This window comes from Rissa tridactyla, chromosome 7 (assembly GCF_028500815.1).
Source record: "Rissa tridactyla isolate bRisTri1 chromosome 7, bRisTri1.patW.cur.20221130, whole genome shotgun sequence".
Lineage (NCBI taxonomy): Eukaryota > Metazoa > Chordata > Aves > Charadriiformes > Laridae > Rissa > Rissa tridactyla.
The window spans coordinates 11,664,565-11,682,135 of NC_071472.1; the positions used below are offsets into that span (position 1 = coordinate 11,664,565).

General features: G+C 41.9%; 1 protein-coding gene across 2 annotated transcripts in view; it reads right to left on the reverse strand.

Moving 5' to 3' along the window:
• KALRN (kalirin RhoGEF kinase) overlaps positions 1-17,571 on the reverse strand; it is a 525,892-nt gene that overhangs the window by 134,242 nt on the left and 374,079 nt on the right. For both annotated transcript variants that reach the window (XM_054209626.1, XM_054209624.1), the window contains exons 28-33: positions 16,643-16,735; positions 15,105-15,216; positions 13,111-13,301; positions 12,602-12,703; positions 11,754-11,896; positions 10,299-10,401 (exon numbers count right to left, since the gene is read on the reverse strand). In XM_054209626.1, coding sequence (XP_054065601.1) covers positions 10,299-10,401; positions 11,754-11,896; positions 12,602-12,703; positions 13,111-13,301; positions 15,105-15,216; positions 16,643-16,735 — 744 coding nt within the window. The remainder of the gene's footprint in view (positions 1-10,298; positions 10,402-11,753; positions 11,897-12,601; positions 12,704-13,110; positions 13,302-15,104; positions 15,217-16,642; positions 16,736-17,571) is intronic.

The following is a 17,571-nucleotide window of genomic DNA, read 5'->3' on the forward strand; positions in this document are numbered from 1 at the left end:
TGGACGTTATCTGCCCAGGGTGTAACTTCCAGTTATGCATGGAGCAAAATGCTGAAAAAGAAATCTTTGAAGAAACTTTTTCCCTGGGACTGCACTTTTCAGGGACATTCAGTTGGATGTCTTCTCATCATCTGAACACCCAGCTGAATCTAGATTCCTATCTGCAGTTATTTATAGCTGCAAATAAAAAAGTGAGAGAGGTGTTAAGAAAATATCTGTGGCTTCTGCACTGGTCTGGAAATAAACCTGTGAGTGCTGACCAGTTACCCTTCCCCAGACCACCAGAGGAACGGATATCCTTTGGGGACAGAATTGTGTCCAAGCATTTTGAGAGCAGAGGTCCTACTAAAGTTCAATAGCGCTTTCACAAATCCCAGCTGAGATCTTTAAGGTGTATGGCAAATTTCATGCATGCCTTTCGTGAATTTATTTCCTAGAAATATTACCCAATGAACAATATGATTTCTATTCCCATGGCCACTACAGATGTTCCACATTTCCAGATATTCATTCATTTTTGTTCATGAAATGAAACCCCTGGCTGCTCCAGAGTCAGCAAACTCTCCATAGGTAGGAGCTCTCCATAGGCAACTCGTTTATTTTTTTTTTGTTTGAGAGTGCATTAGGCACATTAGAAACAATTACACTGGGATTAATTTTTTTTATATCATATAATTAAAAATCTGACACTAAACCTGTTATTTTAAATGCCCTTTGAGGTGAGAAAGAAAGAACCCCTTGTAAAGGTTGTGCCGCCTTTTTTCCTGTTTTGGCTTTGCTGTACTTTCACAGTGATGAGGCCAGGGTTGTGTGAAACACTCAAACCTCTGGGAAATTTCTTCCTAAAATTCAACTCTCGAATAAAAAAAGGGGGTCTCTGATGAAATTCATCCACTGTCATCTTCTGTCAGGTAGATGCGGGGGGAATTGTCCAGGCATGCAGTACAGTAAGAGATGGATCAGGCTCCACTACGTAGTTAGGACTTTAGACAAAGTTCCTGAGGAATTACTAGGAAGTTTGCAAGTGCTCGCAACAAGTGTGATATTTTAAAAGCAGCTGCTCATGTTTTACTTTGTTGTTCTAAAGAACATATACACCTTTTCTGAGAAAGCTCTTTGAAACAAGACAGCCTGCCTTTAGTGCTGCCTCCACCCTCTGCTGCAACAAATACTTGCTGCCAACAACAGAAAACCAATGTCCCTACTCTCAGCAGCACTTGCACCCTTGACAGATCGCTTCTCGGAGGTAAATCTGCTGATCATCTCCTTGTTAGATTTAGAAATGGGCGACGGAAAAGACAGGTAACACGTAATTCAAGCCAGGATTAAACCTGGCTGAAAACCAAGGTTAGTAAGAATTACATTTTCCTTTGTTTTGAAACCTGGTTCCAATCCAGGGAAGACCAAAGTCCATTTTTTCAAAGTTCTCAGAGGAAAAAAGGGCCAAAGGTCCCAGAATTGTCCTGGGAGATTTGTGTTGTAGGCAGTGCTGGTATTAATACCTGTTCTGAGGAGCTGGAGATCCTGCACTACCTGCATTATAAATCCAAAAAAAGAGCCGTCGACTGACTCCATGCAGATGACAGGTGGATAAATTCCTGTAAAGCTGCCAGTCATAGTGACAAGTGTACAAAAAAAAGAAATGGCAATGTGAGACCTATCATCCAAGTCTCCAAAACAGAGCCTAAGTTACACCTAGGCAGAGCATAGGCCTGGCACTGACTCTCTGAGCGAGGGGCAGTTTTAACTATTTGGATCACATCTGGGGTTCAGAGTTTCCTGTGAGTGCCCACGCACCTTTGCATGACGAGTCAAATAAGGTGTGCGTAGCACTTCAGTCCTGGCATTGGAAATTTAAAGATGTCATTTAAATCTTGCCTGTTCGAGTCTCTTATATTTCACTCCAAGAGCCTCAGGTTTTTTTACCAAAAGACTGAAAAATCTCGAATGGAGACAGGCAAGTACAGGCCTGCAATTCAAACGCCGGAACATTTCATGATGCTGGCAGTGCTGCATTCCTGATAAGAAATGCAAGAAAGGGAAAGTCCTTACTTATACTTAGGAAAGAGAGGAAAAAAAAAAAAAAGTGCCACAGTAATATTACTGAACATGAATGACTAGAAAGGCAAGTTCACCTCAAAGAAGGTATTGCCAGCAGAGATAAAACAGTCTTATTTTATCAGCTCCAAGTGTCACTTCAATAACCTCAGTTTCAGGGTACTAGTCACAGTAAAAAAAAAAAAAAAAAGATACATATATTTGTATATTTTTCCCAGGGAAGAGTTGAATTTGCAGGGGTCCTATCCAAGATTCAGAGCAAGAATTGAGAGGCAGTCTCCCAAAGCCCAAGGAAATGTGAAGACACTACCATTAGAGAGAGAGAGAGGGAGAGATGTCGGCTCCTGGCTGAACAGTTTATTTCCTTGATAAAATAAACATTTTGCTGCTGCATGACAGTATCTAGAAAAGAGTTAACAACCTACAGCTAAAGAGCACTCAAGAAGGCTAATTAAAGTGCCAAAAATGTTTTATGTCAGGCTTTCCCTTGCCAGCTATCATCTTCTTGCTTTTCCACAGGTGAGGGCAGTAAGATCTCAGTGTGACAACTGCACTAATGCTAGGCAGCGTCCAAGCAATAGAAATATATCCTCTGGAGTCGTAATTCACTCCTCTCTTCTTTGTCGTATCTTCACAGGAAAAATTCACTTAACAGTCAGAAGTCATTTTTATTACATAAATTTAATTTTTCTCATGGTATCATAATTCATCAGTCACTATAAGGGAGCAGCACTCCAGACACTACATTACTCAGTTCTGGCGCATCACTTGCCCGGACAGGATCGGTGCAGACTAACCACAACAATACTTACATAAATGAGACCAAATCAATCCCTTCCTTTGCCCTTTAGAAACTCATAGTTGCTAAACTGAATCTAATTTACTGAAAATACATAGGCTGGAGGAAGAAATCTCTTCAAGTCATTGCCCAGCCTCACCTGTCAGACAACTCTATATGCATCATGTTTCACAGGGCTCCAGAAAACATAAAGATTTCTAAAGGAATACTCCAGATTCCATATTTGAGTGACTACCTGCTTTATGACCCGCTCCATATTCCCATGATCATGCTCTCCCTTAGCTCTGCCATAGCCAGTTTACATCATACCTTCCACCTTCCTTCACATCAGCTACAACCTATAGCAGCCATTAACCACCAGCAGAGTGACTTTCTGCTGACGGGGGGTTTCTATTCAGTTCAGTCCCCCTGCTCAAGTACTGCCTCCAGTCCGCAGTGGTACACGTTTTGACCATGCACAAGCACTGCTGGGGGTCAACAGCTCTTGTGCCTTGAAATTCCCCCGGTGCTGCAGCAGAATGTGTCTCTTGCACACGACTCAATACAGAACTCTCTGGCAGAGGTGGAAAAGGCTGAAACTCAGATCATGGGATGCACGCGTTGTGCCGTAATAATGCCAGAGGGATAGAGGGCTTGGGTCACTAGCTGTGTAAATACTTTGTAAAAGACTAGAGATGATTTAAAAAACCCTAGTACCAGGGGTTTTTCAAAGGAAAAAAATGCTTCAGGAAAGTAAAGTATATAACGGAGAGCTACAGAACACTTTAACAGCATTGAAGAGAGACAGAGATCTGCTATGTAGTTTTTAATTCTGTTTGGTACATCAGTTCCCTTGCTGAGAAACTAAGTAGAAATTAAATTGTCAGCTCAGTGTGAGAAAGAGCGCTCTCATTAGCAAAATTAATGTATGCATTTGCCTTATGGCATTGTTTTTAATTTTTCTGTGCCTTTAATTCCCTCTCTGAAAATGGGGATATCTCTCATTTTTATCCAAGGTCTGCATTTTCTCTACTTGACAAAGTAATGTTTCATATCGACATCAGTTTTTTAAAATGTTTTTTCCTTATGTTGATGTTCTTATTTCAAGGGGATTTTCATTGGAAGATTATTATTATTTCATTGTTTTGTAGTAAATGCTTTCATTTCTTTAATTGAGTTTTCTAAGTCGTTGCACCTTTGAGAGGAGCCTTAGGCTGGCTGCTGATTCCAAGTCAGTCTGAGAGCACAGAAGAGAAGAATGTTCTTAGTCCCTGCCATGGTTTAACCCCAGCCAGCAGCTACGACCACACGGATGCTCACGCAGTTCTCCCTCTTCCCTTAGAAGGGCAGGGAGAAGAGGGAGAAAAGGAGGGGAAAGGGAAAGGAAAAGACTTCATGGGTTGAGATAAAGACAGTTTAATAGAACAATAACAGAAAAGGAAAATAACAATGACACAAGTCACTCACCACCTGGCAAACTGGTACCTTCCAGAGCACTGATTGCGAGTTCCCACCCCCTGGCTAACCTCCCTTCATATACCGAGCATGACATCTATGGTACGGAATATTCCATTTGCCATTCTGTTGTTCTTCCTATGCTCCTTCTCAGCTTCTATGGGATGCTGAAAAGAGTCCTTGAAAAGTATAAACATCGCCTAGCAACAACTAAAACAATATGCATTATTGACATTTCTTTCAAAGCAATCACTAGAAAGAAAATGAACTCTTTCTCAGCTGGAACCAGGACGGTATCAAAACCAGAGAAATCTCTGGTGGAATCAGCTTTATGATCCAGGCAGAGCTGATGTGCAATGCTGGCAGCAGCAGCGATTCTGGTCCCAGTGCTAGCATGCTCCAAGGGGCTAGTTCCACTTTCAGCTAGAGAGCTGGACACATCTGCAAATACAAATTTGCAACTAGACCCTATGCCTTCACGGCAACGCAAACCACCTGGAAACCCACCCTCTATTCGCAGGATCCACATCCTGAGATGGGGAGAGCAGGGCACACACTGTGCTGGGCTGTTATGTCAGTTTTACACCAGTGTGAGGGAGAAGAGTTTTGCCTCAGTGACATTTAGGGGATGATGCCAGCTATCAGCAACCAGGAGCTCCCTACTTGCTGTAGTCAGGTTTGCAACTCCCACTGCTGGAAGCAAGTGGCTGAACTCCAGCTGATGGAATCAACAGTTTCAGAGAAGGGAGTATTTATAAAATTCCTCCTCACCTTACATATTTCATTTCTTTACAAGCTGCCCGGTCAGAGTGGGATCTTTGGCTTTTCAAGTTTGGTTTTAGGCACTTTTATGTCAATAGTTAATTTGCAGATTGATTTATGCTGGGAAACAATGACTGACCACTTTGTATTGTACATGTTGATGGTGGCATCTAATAAACATACTGATTTTCCTTATATCCTCCTTGTGAGGTATGTAACAGAACAAGTTTCCCTTACTATTGAGTGAGTGGGCATTTCCATTTGGTAATTTTGTTGGGTTTTTTTTTTTAATCAGCACAAATTAACACCAGGCAACAGTTCGAGGAAATACTACCTATTTAGAAAAACATGCAGCATGCTGGTGCACAACTTCATGGAGTTCAAGCCCCAGATGATTAGTAGCCTCCAGGAAGAAAGTGGGGGATCAAGGCACTTCTCATATCTGTGTTACTTGGAAAGGAAACTTCCAAGGAAATGAGAATTTTTCCTAACGAAGAATCTGAAGCAGTACTTCCTGCATCAGATCCTGACTTCTGCTTCAGTAGCAACATCACAGGGAGAAAGCTATTTTGCCTTGATAAGACGCCTTTCAAGAAAAGAGAATCTGCCACTAGGTGACTTGTTCCAACAAGCCTTAATTCTAAAATCTCCCCTCTTACGCCAATTACCTTCAATTAGAAAAATTATTATTCCCAGATTTTATATAATACCACCAATGTGGAAGAGGTCAAGATCTCAGTCTCATGACTGCTGAAAGATGAGCTGAGTCCAGTATCTAACGGAAAAGATAAAAGTATATAATGTATATTTGTTTTTAGAGAGTAAAAACTTTTTGGTTCACATTTCAGAGCTTTTTTCGATATCCAAAAACAACAGGAGGAAATGAGAACTGCTCTCCTCAGCAGTCTGCAAAAGCCACACAAAAAAAAGCCATTAGAAGATGGACCAGTATCGCCAGAAACAGCTGTTTTACAAGCCAATAGATCAATGGGCTTAACAAATGAGAATGCCCTGCATTCTAGCATTTTCTTTAGGTAATTCCCCACTGCTTTGAATCCAAATACAAAAGCTGAAATCCTGTCCGCTGTGAATTGAATAGGGCAAGGATTTCTCCCTCAGGAGAGGGTTTTAGATAGCATGCTGAAGAGGGCTTACTGTACAGAACAAAAGCCGTCTAGTTTGCCTTTTGGAAAAGGATGAAGAAATTTTGCATAGTAGGTTACCTAGGACCTGACTTGGATGCTCAAAGGAAATTACACTTACCGTAGTAGTATTCATTATCTATTGATTCTTTAGCACTGAGCCCAGTGCATGAACCCTCTTTTTCCCTCTATATAATACTTTCCCCAATGACAATCCGAGTAATTCTTTTTCAGTGTATGAAATATTTTAGATTACAGATTGCATACAGAAAAAGTTGTAGATTGCAAATGGAAAAATAAACAGTTTATACGTTCTCACTTTCTTTCCTTTTACGAAGGTGCAAACTTACAGACCTTACTTGAAGTCTGCATTTCTACTGTATAGTATTTAATGAAAATGAAATGTTTGAGCCCAGGGATAATGGCTTTATATGTTTTTTGAGAGAGAAAAATGCAAGAAAATTAAAGGACTAAGATAAAGATTTAAGAAGCTACTTAAACGGGTATTTGATTTAAAAGATAGGAGTAATCTCTTTTTCTTTTTTTAAATTTCTTTAACAGACTTGGAAATTTTATTTGTTTTTAATCTGAAGTGTCTCATATAATAACCTGACCACTTCCTGCAGCCAAGAAAGCCTGAATATTTAAAGACTTAGTAACACTTTTGGAGTCAGGCATATAATTAAGAATATTTTAAAAGGAGAGTCTGCTACCATAAAGATTGCTGTCAATGCTATGACTAATGTACAAATGTAACGTTTGCAAGAATTCCTGTCATCCCCTGTCCTCTGCCCCCACTCCCCCCGTGCATATTCCTAATACAAACAAGAAAAAGAAAGAGACAAGTGCAATGTGCCATCAGATGTCATTTGTGACGGCGTCCAACGTGTGAGCGACAGAGCAGAACCAGGACTCAGTGCTTCTGGCCCCCAGCCAAGTGCTCTGTCCTCTGCCCCAAATGACCCCCCTGGTAAATGTTATGAGTAGGTTCAGCTGTTTTGAGAGAAAGCAAAATCCTTGCTGAATTTACAGTAATGTTATCACATTCCCACTTAACAACCTTCTGCCTTTTTACAAGTTTGAAATGCAAAGGTAAAGCTTTGCTCTGGGGCTGCGCCGTGATGAGAGAGGAGACAGCAATCGCTACTTGCAACCCAGAAGGAGTTGGCTCACAAATAGGCTGAAAGACAGACATATGACTTGGGGCATAGTAGGAGTGTTATTAAGCAGAAGTGCTACTTGAAATTGGGAATCTTTGAGAGGCTGTGTTTTTCTTAGTCTAAAATGTTGTTTGGCATTCTTGTCTGAACTTTTAACTAATGCATTAGGTAATCCTTGGGTGCAATAGCAAGGTTTAGGGAAAGGACAAAGTGTGTCAGCTAAATCTTTGAATTCTTTTGCCTTCAGAGAGCAGTATCAACTCTAAAATGTTACTTGAGAATTGTTTCTGGCACTGAGTTAATACATAGATGGTCCCAGTGCAGGATTAATTAGCTGCCACCCTGGCACACTGCTAGCACTGCAAAGTTCTTCACATGCGTTTGTAAACAGGGCTGCTGTGAACAGCCAGAGTTTTTAAAGGTTCCTCTGGATGGAGATCTCATTGGGGCACACAGAGAGGTCACCCATGGAGGCTACAGCTGCAAAATATCTCAGAGCCTTAATCTGAACTCCTGGGAAAAACTCTGCTGACTACGCTGAAGTCAAATAAGCAGGGAAACCACTATTTGCTGAACACTCTCCCTATCGGTGCTGTTATCAGTACCACGCAAGTTAATTATAACACGTATGTTACAGTGTTTACCAAGGAGTAGCAACTGTGCCAAGAAACCTCAGCCAGAGAGCGTGATATGCTACAGTCTTCCAGTGCTGATAACTCAATACCAGTCTATGTGAGAAGATAAATCTTCCCAGTCCAGCGAGATTCACTCAGACCATCCTAGAAGATAAGCACAACTTTACAGTGAAGAAAAAAATCCCATTTCAAAGTTGGAGGCTAAAATAACTTGTAATGACAGTGAATTATTCCCACGTGGTGAAATGTCACCACTGGGAGTCTTGTGTCGTGTTGGGTCCTTGCACAGCTTTGGGATCTGGTAACACAGAGTCCCCTCACAGCAGGTACTAACACGTGCCAAGGGCTCCGTGCAAGCAGCGTAAGAACCGATGTCTGAACTGAGACTGAACACAGGAGTGCCTCCATGCAGCTTCAAGTAAGACAACTCAGCTCCATCTGTCATTAACTTGGGTAACATTGTGTAGAAAAACTGAGAAAGAACTATAAAGTGATACAGGGAGATCATTCTCCTTGGAGCAAAGACACTGTAATGCAGCACTCTGGGAGCTAAATTCTCCACAGTATTCTGGCATTAACATCAGTGACAGTAAGGAAACTGTTCAGCAGGAACTGCCTCTCTAAGGATGATAGACTAGTTGCTGAGATTCAACAAAGCACATACAAGTGTATTTAAGCTTTAGCTGTACGCTGGAATTTGTTTCTATTCATTAAATGTATATAAGGACACACAAACACACAGGTAGCCTTAAGTTAGCAAGTGAACCTACCCACCTTAAAAAGGTAAAAAACATGACACAACCCTAGAACTGATTTAGTCTTTCCCCAGTGGTAACAAATTTTTCTCTGTACGTTTTGGCGCTCAATTTACCTCACCATTCAGTTCAAACAAGGTTTTGGATAGAAATTCCTACAACCCTTTCCAGTCTTGCGTCCTTAAACCAACTGTTGCCATGATGGGCTGTCTTTCAGGGTACCGCCTGATCGTCTCCTGTGCTGTTGGCATTATAGATCTTCTCTGCAGCTACGGCATGCAATATGGAACACCTTACCCAGACCCTGCCTGTCTACCTGTCTACCTAATTCATGCAACTGAGGCAATGCGCTTGAGGCAAATGAGCAAAGCTTATGCGAATGCTTAAAATTAAGCATGAGCCCAAGTATTCTACTAAGTCAGTGCCTTTCTCAGGAATGATAAATGTGAAAAACATGGAAAAACAGGGTGAGTCCACATGGATTGAAGAAGACATAAGAAAGTACATCTTTGGCATCGGGCAAAGTATTTGCATACATTACAGTGGCCTTTGGATTGTGAGGACTGAGTTCATCTTTCAAGATAATCCCTGTACTGAACCTTACTTGTGAACTTTACAATGATAAACTTGAATTCTGGTTTTGTGAAGACACCCTTCTACCTTGTGTAAGTAGCAGCATAATTAAAGCCATGATAAACAGATAAATCCATAATGGTTCTGGAGAATTCATCCTTTCACAAGTTACACCTGATTTCAAAACAACACATGAAGAGAATATGCACATTCTCTCGGTGGATATGACAAACCCCAACAGCGCAGCTAGGGTAAATTGTTACTAACAGCCCATTTACTCCTACCACCAACTGCTAATTCAGCTGAAGACCACAGTTGGAGGTATCAGGGTGACAAATTCAACTCAGCCATCCTAGTGGAGCTGGGAATCTGGACTCAGATCGTCTGATAAGTAAAACGATGAGTACATACGTGCCGACAGCGTGCAGCATTCCAACAGAATCTAGCGCATCTCAGGGCCATCCATATGCTCCACCATATGTCCACGAGGAGAGGGGTCCAGAATCATAGTCACTGGAAAGGGTAGGTCTCCCAGGCTCTCAAGATACCAGCCAGGATCCCAGTTTTGCTGTATTAATTGGAGTGTAAGCACCTGTATTCCCTCCAAAAAACTACTGATTTTAGCGCGGAGGGCAAATATGGAACATAGCCAACTGTCTGCTGATTCAGAAGCTGGCTCCCACAGGGCAAGTTCTACTAGGGAAGAAAAGGTTGCTCTGGGCTGTGTTTCTTCAGAGCCAATACAACCTGTGTGTATTAACCAAAAAGAAGCTGCAGCAACAGAGATGTTACCATGTAAAACAGCAGTACTGACAAGCACCTAGAAACAGACTGGATTTGAATAGCCTAGCATAGAGGAATACAAGTTTTGACTCACTCAGTGGAAGACAGGCTGCTTTATTTTTGCCTTCTATCCTGCTCTTCACTTACATTTTTCTGGGGGCGATTAGCTGCAGCGTATTTCCACATTTCAGTCCTACCTTATCGCTGTCCACTGTGTTCTGTGATGTCCTGGATGCAATGGAAATGGTGTCAGGTTGACTGCTGCCATCTCCTTGGCTGTCTGCGTCATCTACTCCGTCTCTGCAAAAGACATAATGGGGAAACAATGATGCTTACTTAACACACCACCTTGGAATGTGCACAACTTTATAGGTGGATTTGAGAAGTGCCGAGTCAGCGTGCCAGAGCTGGCTTTGTGCTAAAATTACCTCACTGATGCAGCCCATGTTGCACCCTCAGCCATAGGGTTGGGATTAGCACATAATCACAACATTTGTTGCTGGAAACAGGATGGCCGTTGCCTGCATATTTACAGCAGAGAAGACTCTGGTGTCCAGAAATAGCTCTGTAATGAGGGTGTCAGGCAGAAATTTTCCTACAATTAGATTTCTGCCTTAACCAAAACCATTCAGCCCAGGCCACATGTGACACTGAAGGAAGGGGTATTTCTCTTGTCTCACAGGAACCACATCTTCAGGAATTCAATACTAACCCATAAAAATTATATTCAAACAAACAGAAATAAAGACAAGGTAGTGGTCTACAAATTTACCTCTAGGAGTCTGCTAACAGAGGGCATTTTCTTCTCTTTTGCTGTATAGATATAGTTCTCCTACATCTTAACTGGTCTTTCAAAATAAACATTTAAATAATATAAAATACATATTTAAGGACAAAGAAAAAAAAATAAGATCCCCGTTCTGTACTAGAAAACTCTCGTATTGGTGCATGTCCCCAGGAAGAAATGTCTGGATCTCTGCTTTGCTACAGATCTCCTGGGTGACCATCTTTACTCGTTGATTTGGATGCCTCTATAATACAGCCTGAAGTAAGAGAGCAATAAAACTTGATGAGGAAATGGAAATGCTCAAATTACAGGTGGCTTTTGGGAATGCCAGCATGACAACAAAAGAACAATTCATTTTCTATAATTTGTATTTAATCCAGGATTCAAAGAAGTTGACAAAAAGAATTAATATAACTTCACAGGCTGAAATGAGTTTGTATTTGACGATGAAACACAGATTCTCTGCTGTAGTAATATATTATCATGACCAGATGTGATTTTCATCGTCAAGCAATTCAGAATGCCAAATGTAAAAAAAAAAAAAAACAATCTTTTAATAGTCAAATGTGAAGAAGTAAATTCTACTTTGGGAAAGAAACATGATCTTGGACTCCGAAGAACTTTTACTGTTCGTTTCTCTCCAATACTCTGGAGTACTAAAATAAAAGACCTTTGTATGTATATCATAGAAGTGCTTTCTTGCTACTTTTGCCAAGACAACGTATAAAAATCAAAGATGATGAAAACTGCTTTTGACTATAGTAAGAAAAAGTAAGTGAATCCAGTCAAGAGCCCACAGACGCTACACTGCTGTTGGTCGAGAAAACATTAGTGATTTCATGTTGTATGGAATGACTGAGGTTACCTTCTACTGTTGTTTCGCTGCTTTGCTGGTGTCTTGGGGAGCTGAATTGGCTCTTTCAGAGCTCCTTTCAGATGGATAATCCTTTCTTGAATGACTTCCCGGATATTTTTGATCCATTCCTGTTTTGTTTCAATACTGGATGCCTAAAGTTCCACAAGGCAGAAAGACAGGCACTTTATCATATTCCCAGCATGTCACCTCCTATGTAGAAGAATTGTGGTTGGCTGATGAAAATGCATGATTAGCTGTTTCTCCTCTCTGCTGTATTGTTTTAGCTGCTGGAGTACCCGGTAGCCTCAGGAGAACTGAGGTACTTTTACCAGACCTGCTTGGCAAGCAACAGTAAAGCAGCTAAGCTCTGGATAAATATATTTAATGCCAGCAATACAGCACGCTCTGTGGAGGGGAAATAGGTTATCAGTGCACAGCTGGGATTTCCTCAGACAAAATAACTATAACATGAATTCTTCATTAGGAACTCACTTGGCAGAAATGGCTGTCAGCTCTGGAGGTTTGAGGAATAGGTTGACTGTCAATAAGCCCAGCGGCCAAGGACTAAGAGAATTACACCTCCCAGCCAAACACCCCGAGACCTGCCCTGAGTCAGTGTGCAGCTGCTCAACCCAGGTTGCAAGAGGAGATGCAATTTCAGCAAGGCTGCACAACTTCACTGTCTTGGTTCGTACTGAGGCCTTAGAGCTGAATTGCTCCCGATGCAGGCATGACCCTGCTGACAGACATGGAAGCCATGCGAATATGAGGAGGGAAAAAACTGACCTTTCATTCAGTGCTCCCAAGGCCTCAACTAGCAGCTCTAAAGGCAAAGGAAACAAGCAGAAAAGACTTACTTTCAGCACTGTTTTATTGTCTGAGGATGGTGTTCGTCCAGACCACAAAGCAAATTTACAGGGATCTCCTTCAACATGTTCAGTCACTCCCAGTTCTGAGGTCTAGTGTGGAGGAGAGATGATGAGAGATTTCATATATATGAAGCCTCATGAGTCCAGAAAAGTTTACATTTGCAGGGAGAAGTGGGGAGGCAAGGATGGACAAGGGAGCGAGGTCTTGTCTCTGCTTTGCTACACACAGATAATTACGGGGATATGGCAAGGAAGTGAATGGCTTGAGTGATCCTCCTTGCATTTCCCACCCACCCTCCATATCTCACTCTCTTAAACCTCTCCAGACTCACTGCAAGCTTGGCTTCCAGGTGAGCCCTGCAGGGCCCAGAGCGAGCCCTTCCAGGTGGCATGAGTATCCCCAACACAGCATGGCAACATGTGAGCCAGCCCCCAAACGCCACCTCTACCTACAAGAAACACAACACACGGAATATTTTCTTTACAGCCACACCTACCAGTAACTTGTTCTTGTAAACATATTTTGTGTGTCCTGAAGAATCTTTGATCTCTTTGCTAAACACCAAAGAGATTTCAAAGAGAAACAAATGCCTCTCACGGCCTTTCCGAATTAGAGACTTGGGATCCCACACTTGGAAGGAATCCTGAAGAATCAGCTCTCCCTGGACGTCCAGGTTCTCATCAAACCCTAAAACCACAAAATACATTGGCTTGTATTTGTTCTTGGGACCAGTAATGCCAAGAAACACCAGAGCAGTAAGGACTTGAAATAAAAGGGTCTTTCTCTTTTTTATGCATATTCTGAAAGGACATCTATGGGCATCCACTGCCCCCGTGAAAATGTTTTTCTTTTTTTTTTTTTCCCCCTACTGCAATGATATAATTATTTCACCAGAGGCAAATACGTCATATGTGCTAAATGAGACTGCTGCTGAAGTGCAGTAGTAATTACTTCAAGATAAATATTATAAAGGTTTCAGTGGTGGTTACCATACACAGAACTGCAATGCAAGGAATCTTATGCATGTCAACACAAATTCAGGGAAATGTGACATGTGGTAGCTGGAAGTGCCCCATCATGCCATGATACCTTCAAGCACGCTAAGCCAGCCTTCAAGGGCCTGTGAGTCCACAGCAGTGGCACGGGGGAGCTACATCTATGAGAGCAAATTGGTATGGTGTCTGAAACAAGGTTTCCAGGAGGAGTTTCTCGTCTTCCAAGCTGCATGTCAAAACCCTTCACATGGCTGAGAATCACAGGACTCCCTCCACATAACTGGCAGGCCTGAGGGAAAAGGGAGTCCCTAGTGCAAGGTGCCCCCCAAGTTGCTGTCTCAGCAGCTTGTGAGTGACACTTCTCTCCAGAGCTGGGGACTGCTCCTCCATCAGCACAGCCTGCTGTTGCTCATGCCGGATAGCCCTAGGAGAGCTGCAAGCAGCCCTGGCCCCTGCTCTAAATATGCAGGAATAATGTTTTATTCAGAAGACAACTGTCCAAGTGCTTGTCTACCCTAACAAAGTCATCCCTGGCTTCTTTATTATTGTGTGTCGTTGGTCGTCTCATGGGGACAGATTATCCAGGCGTTATTTTGGGAAACCTTGCTTTTCACCAGACACCACAGTTAAACCACCTTTACAGTGTTTCTACCCATTCTGGGTCAGTTTTCCCCCTGCAATTTTAATCGCTTGGTCTTAATGTGCTGCTTAGCTACTGATAGCATTTCCTTTTTCTTGCCTGTTTTAGTACTCTTCTCTTTTCCTGGTTCTAACGCAAGCCAGGCTAGAAATTATTTTCCCAGGCCAAGAAACTGTTTGAGAGACAATAAAGCACCTCCATCCAGAATAAAATTTTTAAATTTTAGAAATACTCCACACATCAAAAAGCCAATAAAATAATTAACTTTGGGGCAATCATAACATTTTTTCTGTATTTTTGAAATACTTTTTAATAATACTTTTTTCTTTTTTTTTTTTTTTTTTTTTTAATCTTTGGGATAATTATACTAACATTTTGAAACACAAGCTGTTTTGACTCAGAAAACCAGAACTTTTCCTTTTGAAATGTTGAGACAGTATTTAGAAGTGTTTTCATTCAATAAGCCTTACGGCTGCCAGCAGCTAAACTGATACTGTTTCAGGAGGGGTTTTTTTTTGTTTCATTAAGTAAGAATGTTTTAACCAAATATATATATATACATTGTATATGTGTACACACACGTCTGTACATATATACATATATCTACATACACATATACATACATATATATACACACACATAAGATATAAATAAATAAAACCCCACGACTTCCTAGCCAGCTTTACTCAGATTCCAAGACTTTTAGAGAAATATCAGAAAGGAGTCAGGAATTACCTGAAAATTACAATCAATCAACAACATTGCTACAATCAGCCTGTACTAATTTTCTACACAAGTTACAAGAAGGCTTAATTTATCAGCAGGTCCCTCCCCTGCCACCTGCCCATCTGCTACCTTCCAGCATGCTGACGTGCATTGCATCGTTGGCCTTTTTTGGGACGCTGAGCATCACTTCCAGACCGTCTTTGAGTTCCCCTTTGCCCTCCTCACAGCAGGTTAGCAGTTCCTAAGAAGGAATACAGAGTATCTATAAACAAACTCTGATCAACATGCTGGCTTTATATCCGATTGCGTTACCTGGTACATGCAACTGCTTCACTGACAGCGACAGGAGAACGCTGAACTGCATCAAAACCCACCGTGGATGCTCACAGATAGTGGGGATCAAATGGGAATGACTATGAAGCAACACAAAACAAGGTGCTCTTGAGTGAGACTGCACACTCAGAAGATTTCTGGGGACTTATGACTAACCAACAGACATCAGTCAGTCCAGCTGTGCCAGCTGGGTTGCAGGAACCCCTGCCCGATCCAGCAGTGCCGGTGAGCAGCGCAGCGCGGGCAGGGCTGGCGCAGTGCTGGGCCCAGGGCAGGGAGGGCCCTTCAGGCAAGATTCACCTGAGCAGGAGACCAAAGGGGTGATGCCTGAAGGGGTGTTTTAGCCTTCCCATGAGCAGCTGGTTTGGGCAGTGCAGGCTCCTTGTCCCACAGCACTCACAAGACTATGGCAAACCTGTGCGCTGTTTCCGTAAACTGGTACAAAGCACAAATTTGTCAACACATTGAATGCACTCAGTAAGTACTTTCCTGGTACAGCATATCACTCATTTTATACATACACAGGAAGCTTTAAAGAGATGCAAGTATTATTATCAGGTCCTAGCTTTTCAAAGTCAGAATCTGTCTCTTTCCTTATCCCCCAGATATTTTTTCTTCTCTGGTTTACTAGCTTTGAAGTGAACAGTAGCTGGTTAAGTTAGACCTAAAATTCACCTCCTCACAAGATATTGCAAAAACCTGTAACCAATTTACAACAAACCAACAAGGATTTTTTTGTTATTTGGGTTTTTTTTTTGTTTGTTTGTTTGGGTTTTTTTGCTTTTTTAATGGGAAATGTTAATGTTTCACTTGGAAGTCCTTTGCTTTGTGTATGAAGCTTTTCCTTGTTTTTCAAATACAAAAGTTTCAGCTCACAAACAGAATGTAACACTAGTGAAGGAGTCTTAGTCAAGAGTCAGGGAAGTTTACCAAAGTTTACTACTGCTATCACTGAAGCCTTTCACCAAATTATTCCATGTCACAAACTTAGCAAGAAGGAAAGTAAACAGCTCTGTCATCCCTTCAATTTCCCTTTCCCAGTTCTTGCTTTTTAGGGTTAAGTCCACTTGGGTACAAAAAACCCCAGTTAAAACAGGTGATCAGGTTTTCTTTTTTTTTTTTTTTTGTCTTTCTGTGAGTCTTTTCCTTTAAAACACCCAACCTGATTTCACACCTTGTTGCCATGCTCAGGCCTGGGAATTAGGAGTAGCAGGTCAGCAGTAGCTGCTTACAGGTCACAAACAGGTGATGAAGCAGCTCCCTTAAGAATCAGTTAACTCATTACACCTGTGAACTGCTCTGCATGAGCTGATTTGGGCAGCTCACTAAGGTACCTTCAGTAGGAGTTGGTATTTTGTGATCCTCTGGACAGGCTTGATTAAATAAGAAGAGATAGAGTTGGCCAGACCGTGTCTTTGCTGAATTTCCTAGAAGAGATAAAAACAGCAGTCATTCATGGAAACTATTTACGCCCCTGCCAGACAGAACCACCCATAACTAATTATATCTCTGGATCTCTGCGTTTCTTTATTTTTTAACTCTCTCTAAGCTTACATGCAAATAACTGTGGTTTCAGAGAGGCTGGCAATAAACTTCAGAGTCCCTCTAAGGCCATTTAAACTGCAGGGGCCCTGTGTAAGTCAAGCTAAGGCTATGTTGAGTAAACTACATGGGCTTCCATTTAAATATGACTTATCTGTCATGTTAACTGGCTTCTCCTAGCTATGAAAGCCGAAAGCAGTCTTAACATTCAATTAAAATGGAGTGACATTAAATTAAATTGCATGCGTAGGGTGTAATTTAGCTGTCTAAACATAAGTGCCATTTGAGAGTGCTGGGGTAGCTGAAATATCCACATGGGAGTAACAGGGCTGACACAGTGGTGACAGACCTATGCTATTCTGAGGTGGCACCTGGGGGCCAGGAGAGATATCCTTATGATACCTTTTACAGCACTGAATACTTCTGGTTTATCATCTGAATCTCAACCAAAAACGTCTGTGCTGATCAGTGTGATGTGTTCATGAACCTCTGGAGACATTGCAGATAAGCACCTGGTGAGGTCTGCAGAGGGCCAGCTGCCTCACTCCAACTGGTTCCAGTGGGAGTTAGAAGTTCCTGAAAATCCTACAGGACCCTAATGCACATATTTAGCCATCTAAAGGACTTCAAACTCATGCCCTACAGGGGCAGATTCTCTGCTGAAATACAGCAGGTTGGAATTCTTCTGGTGTCCACCAGGCCCTAGGCATGCCTCCCCTTA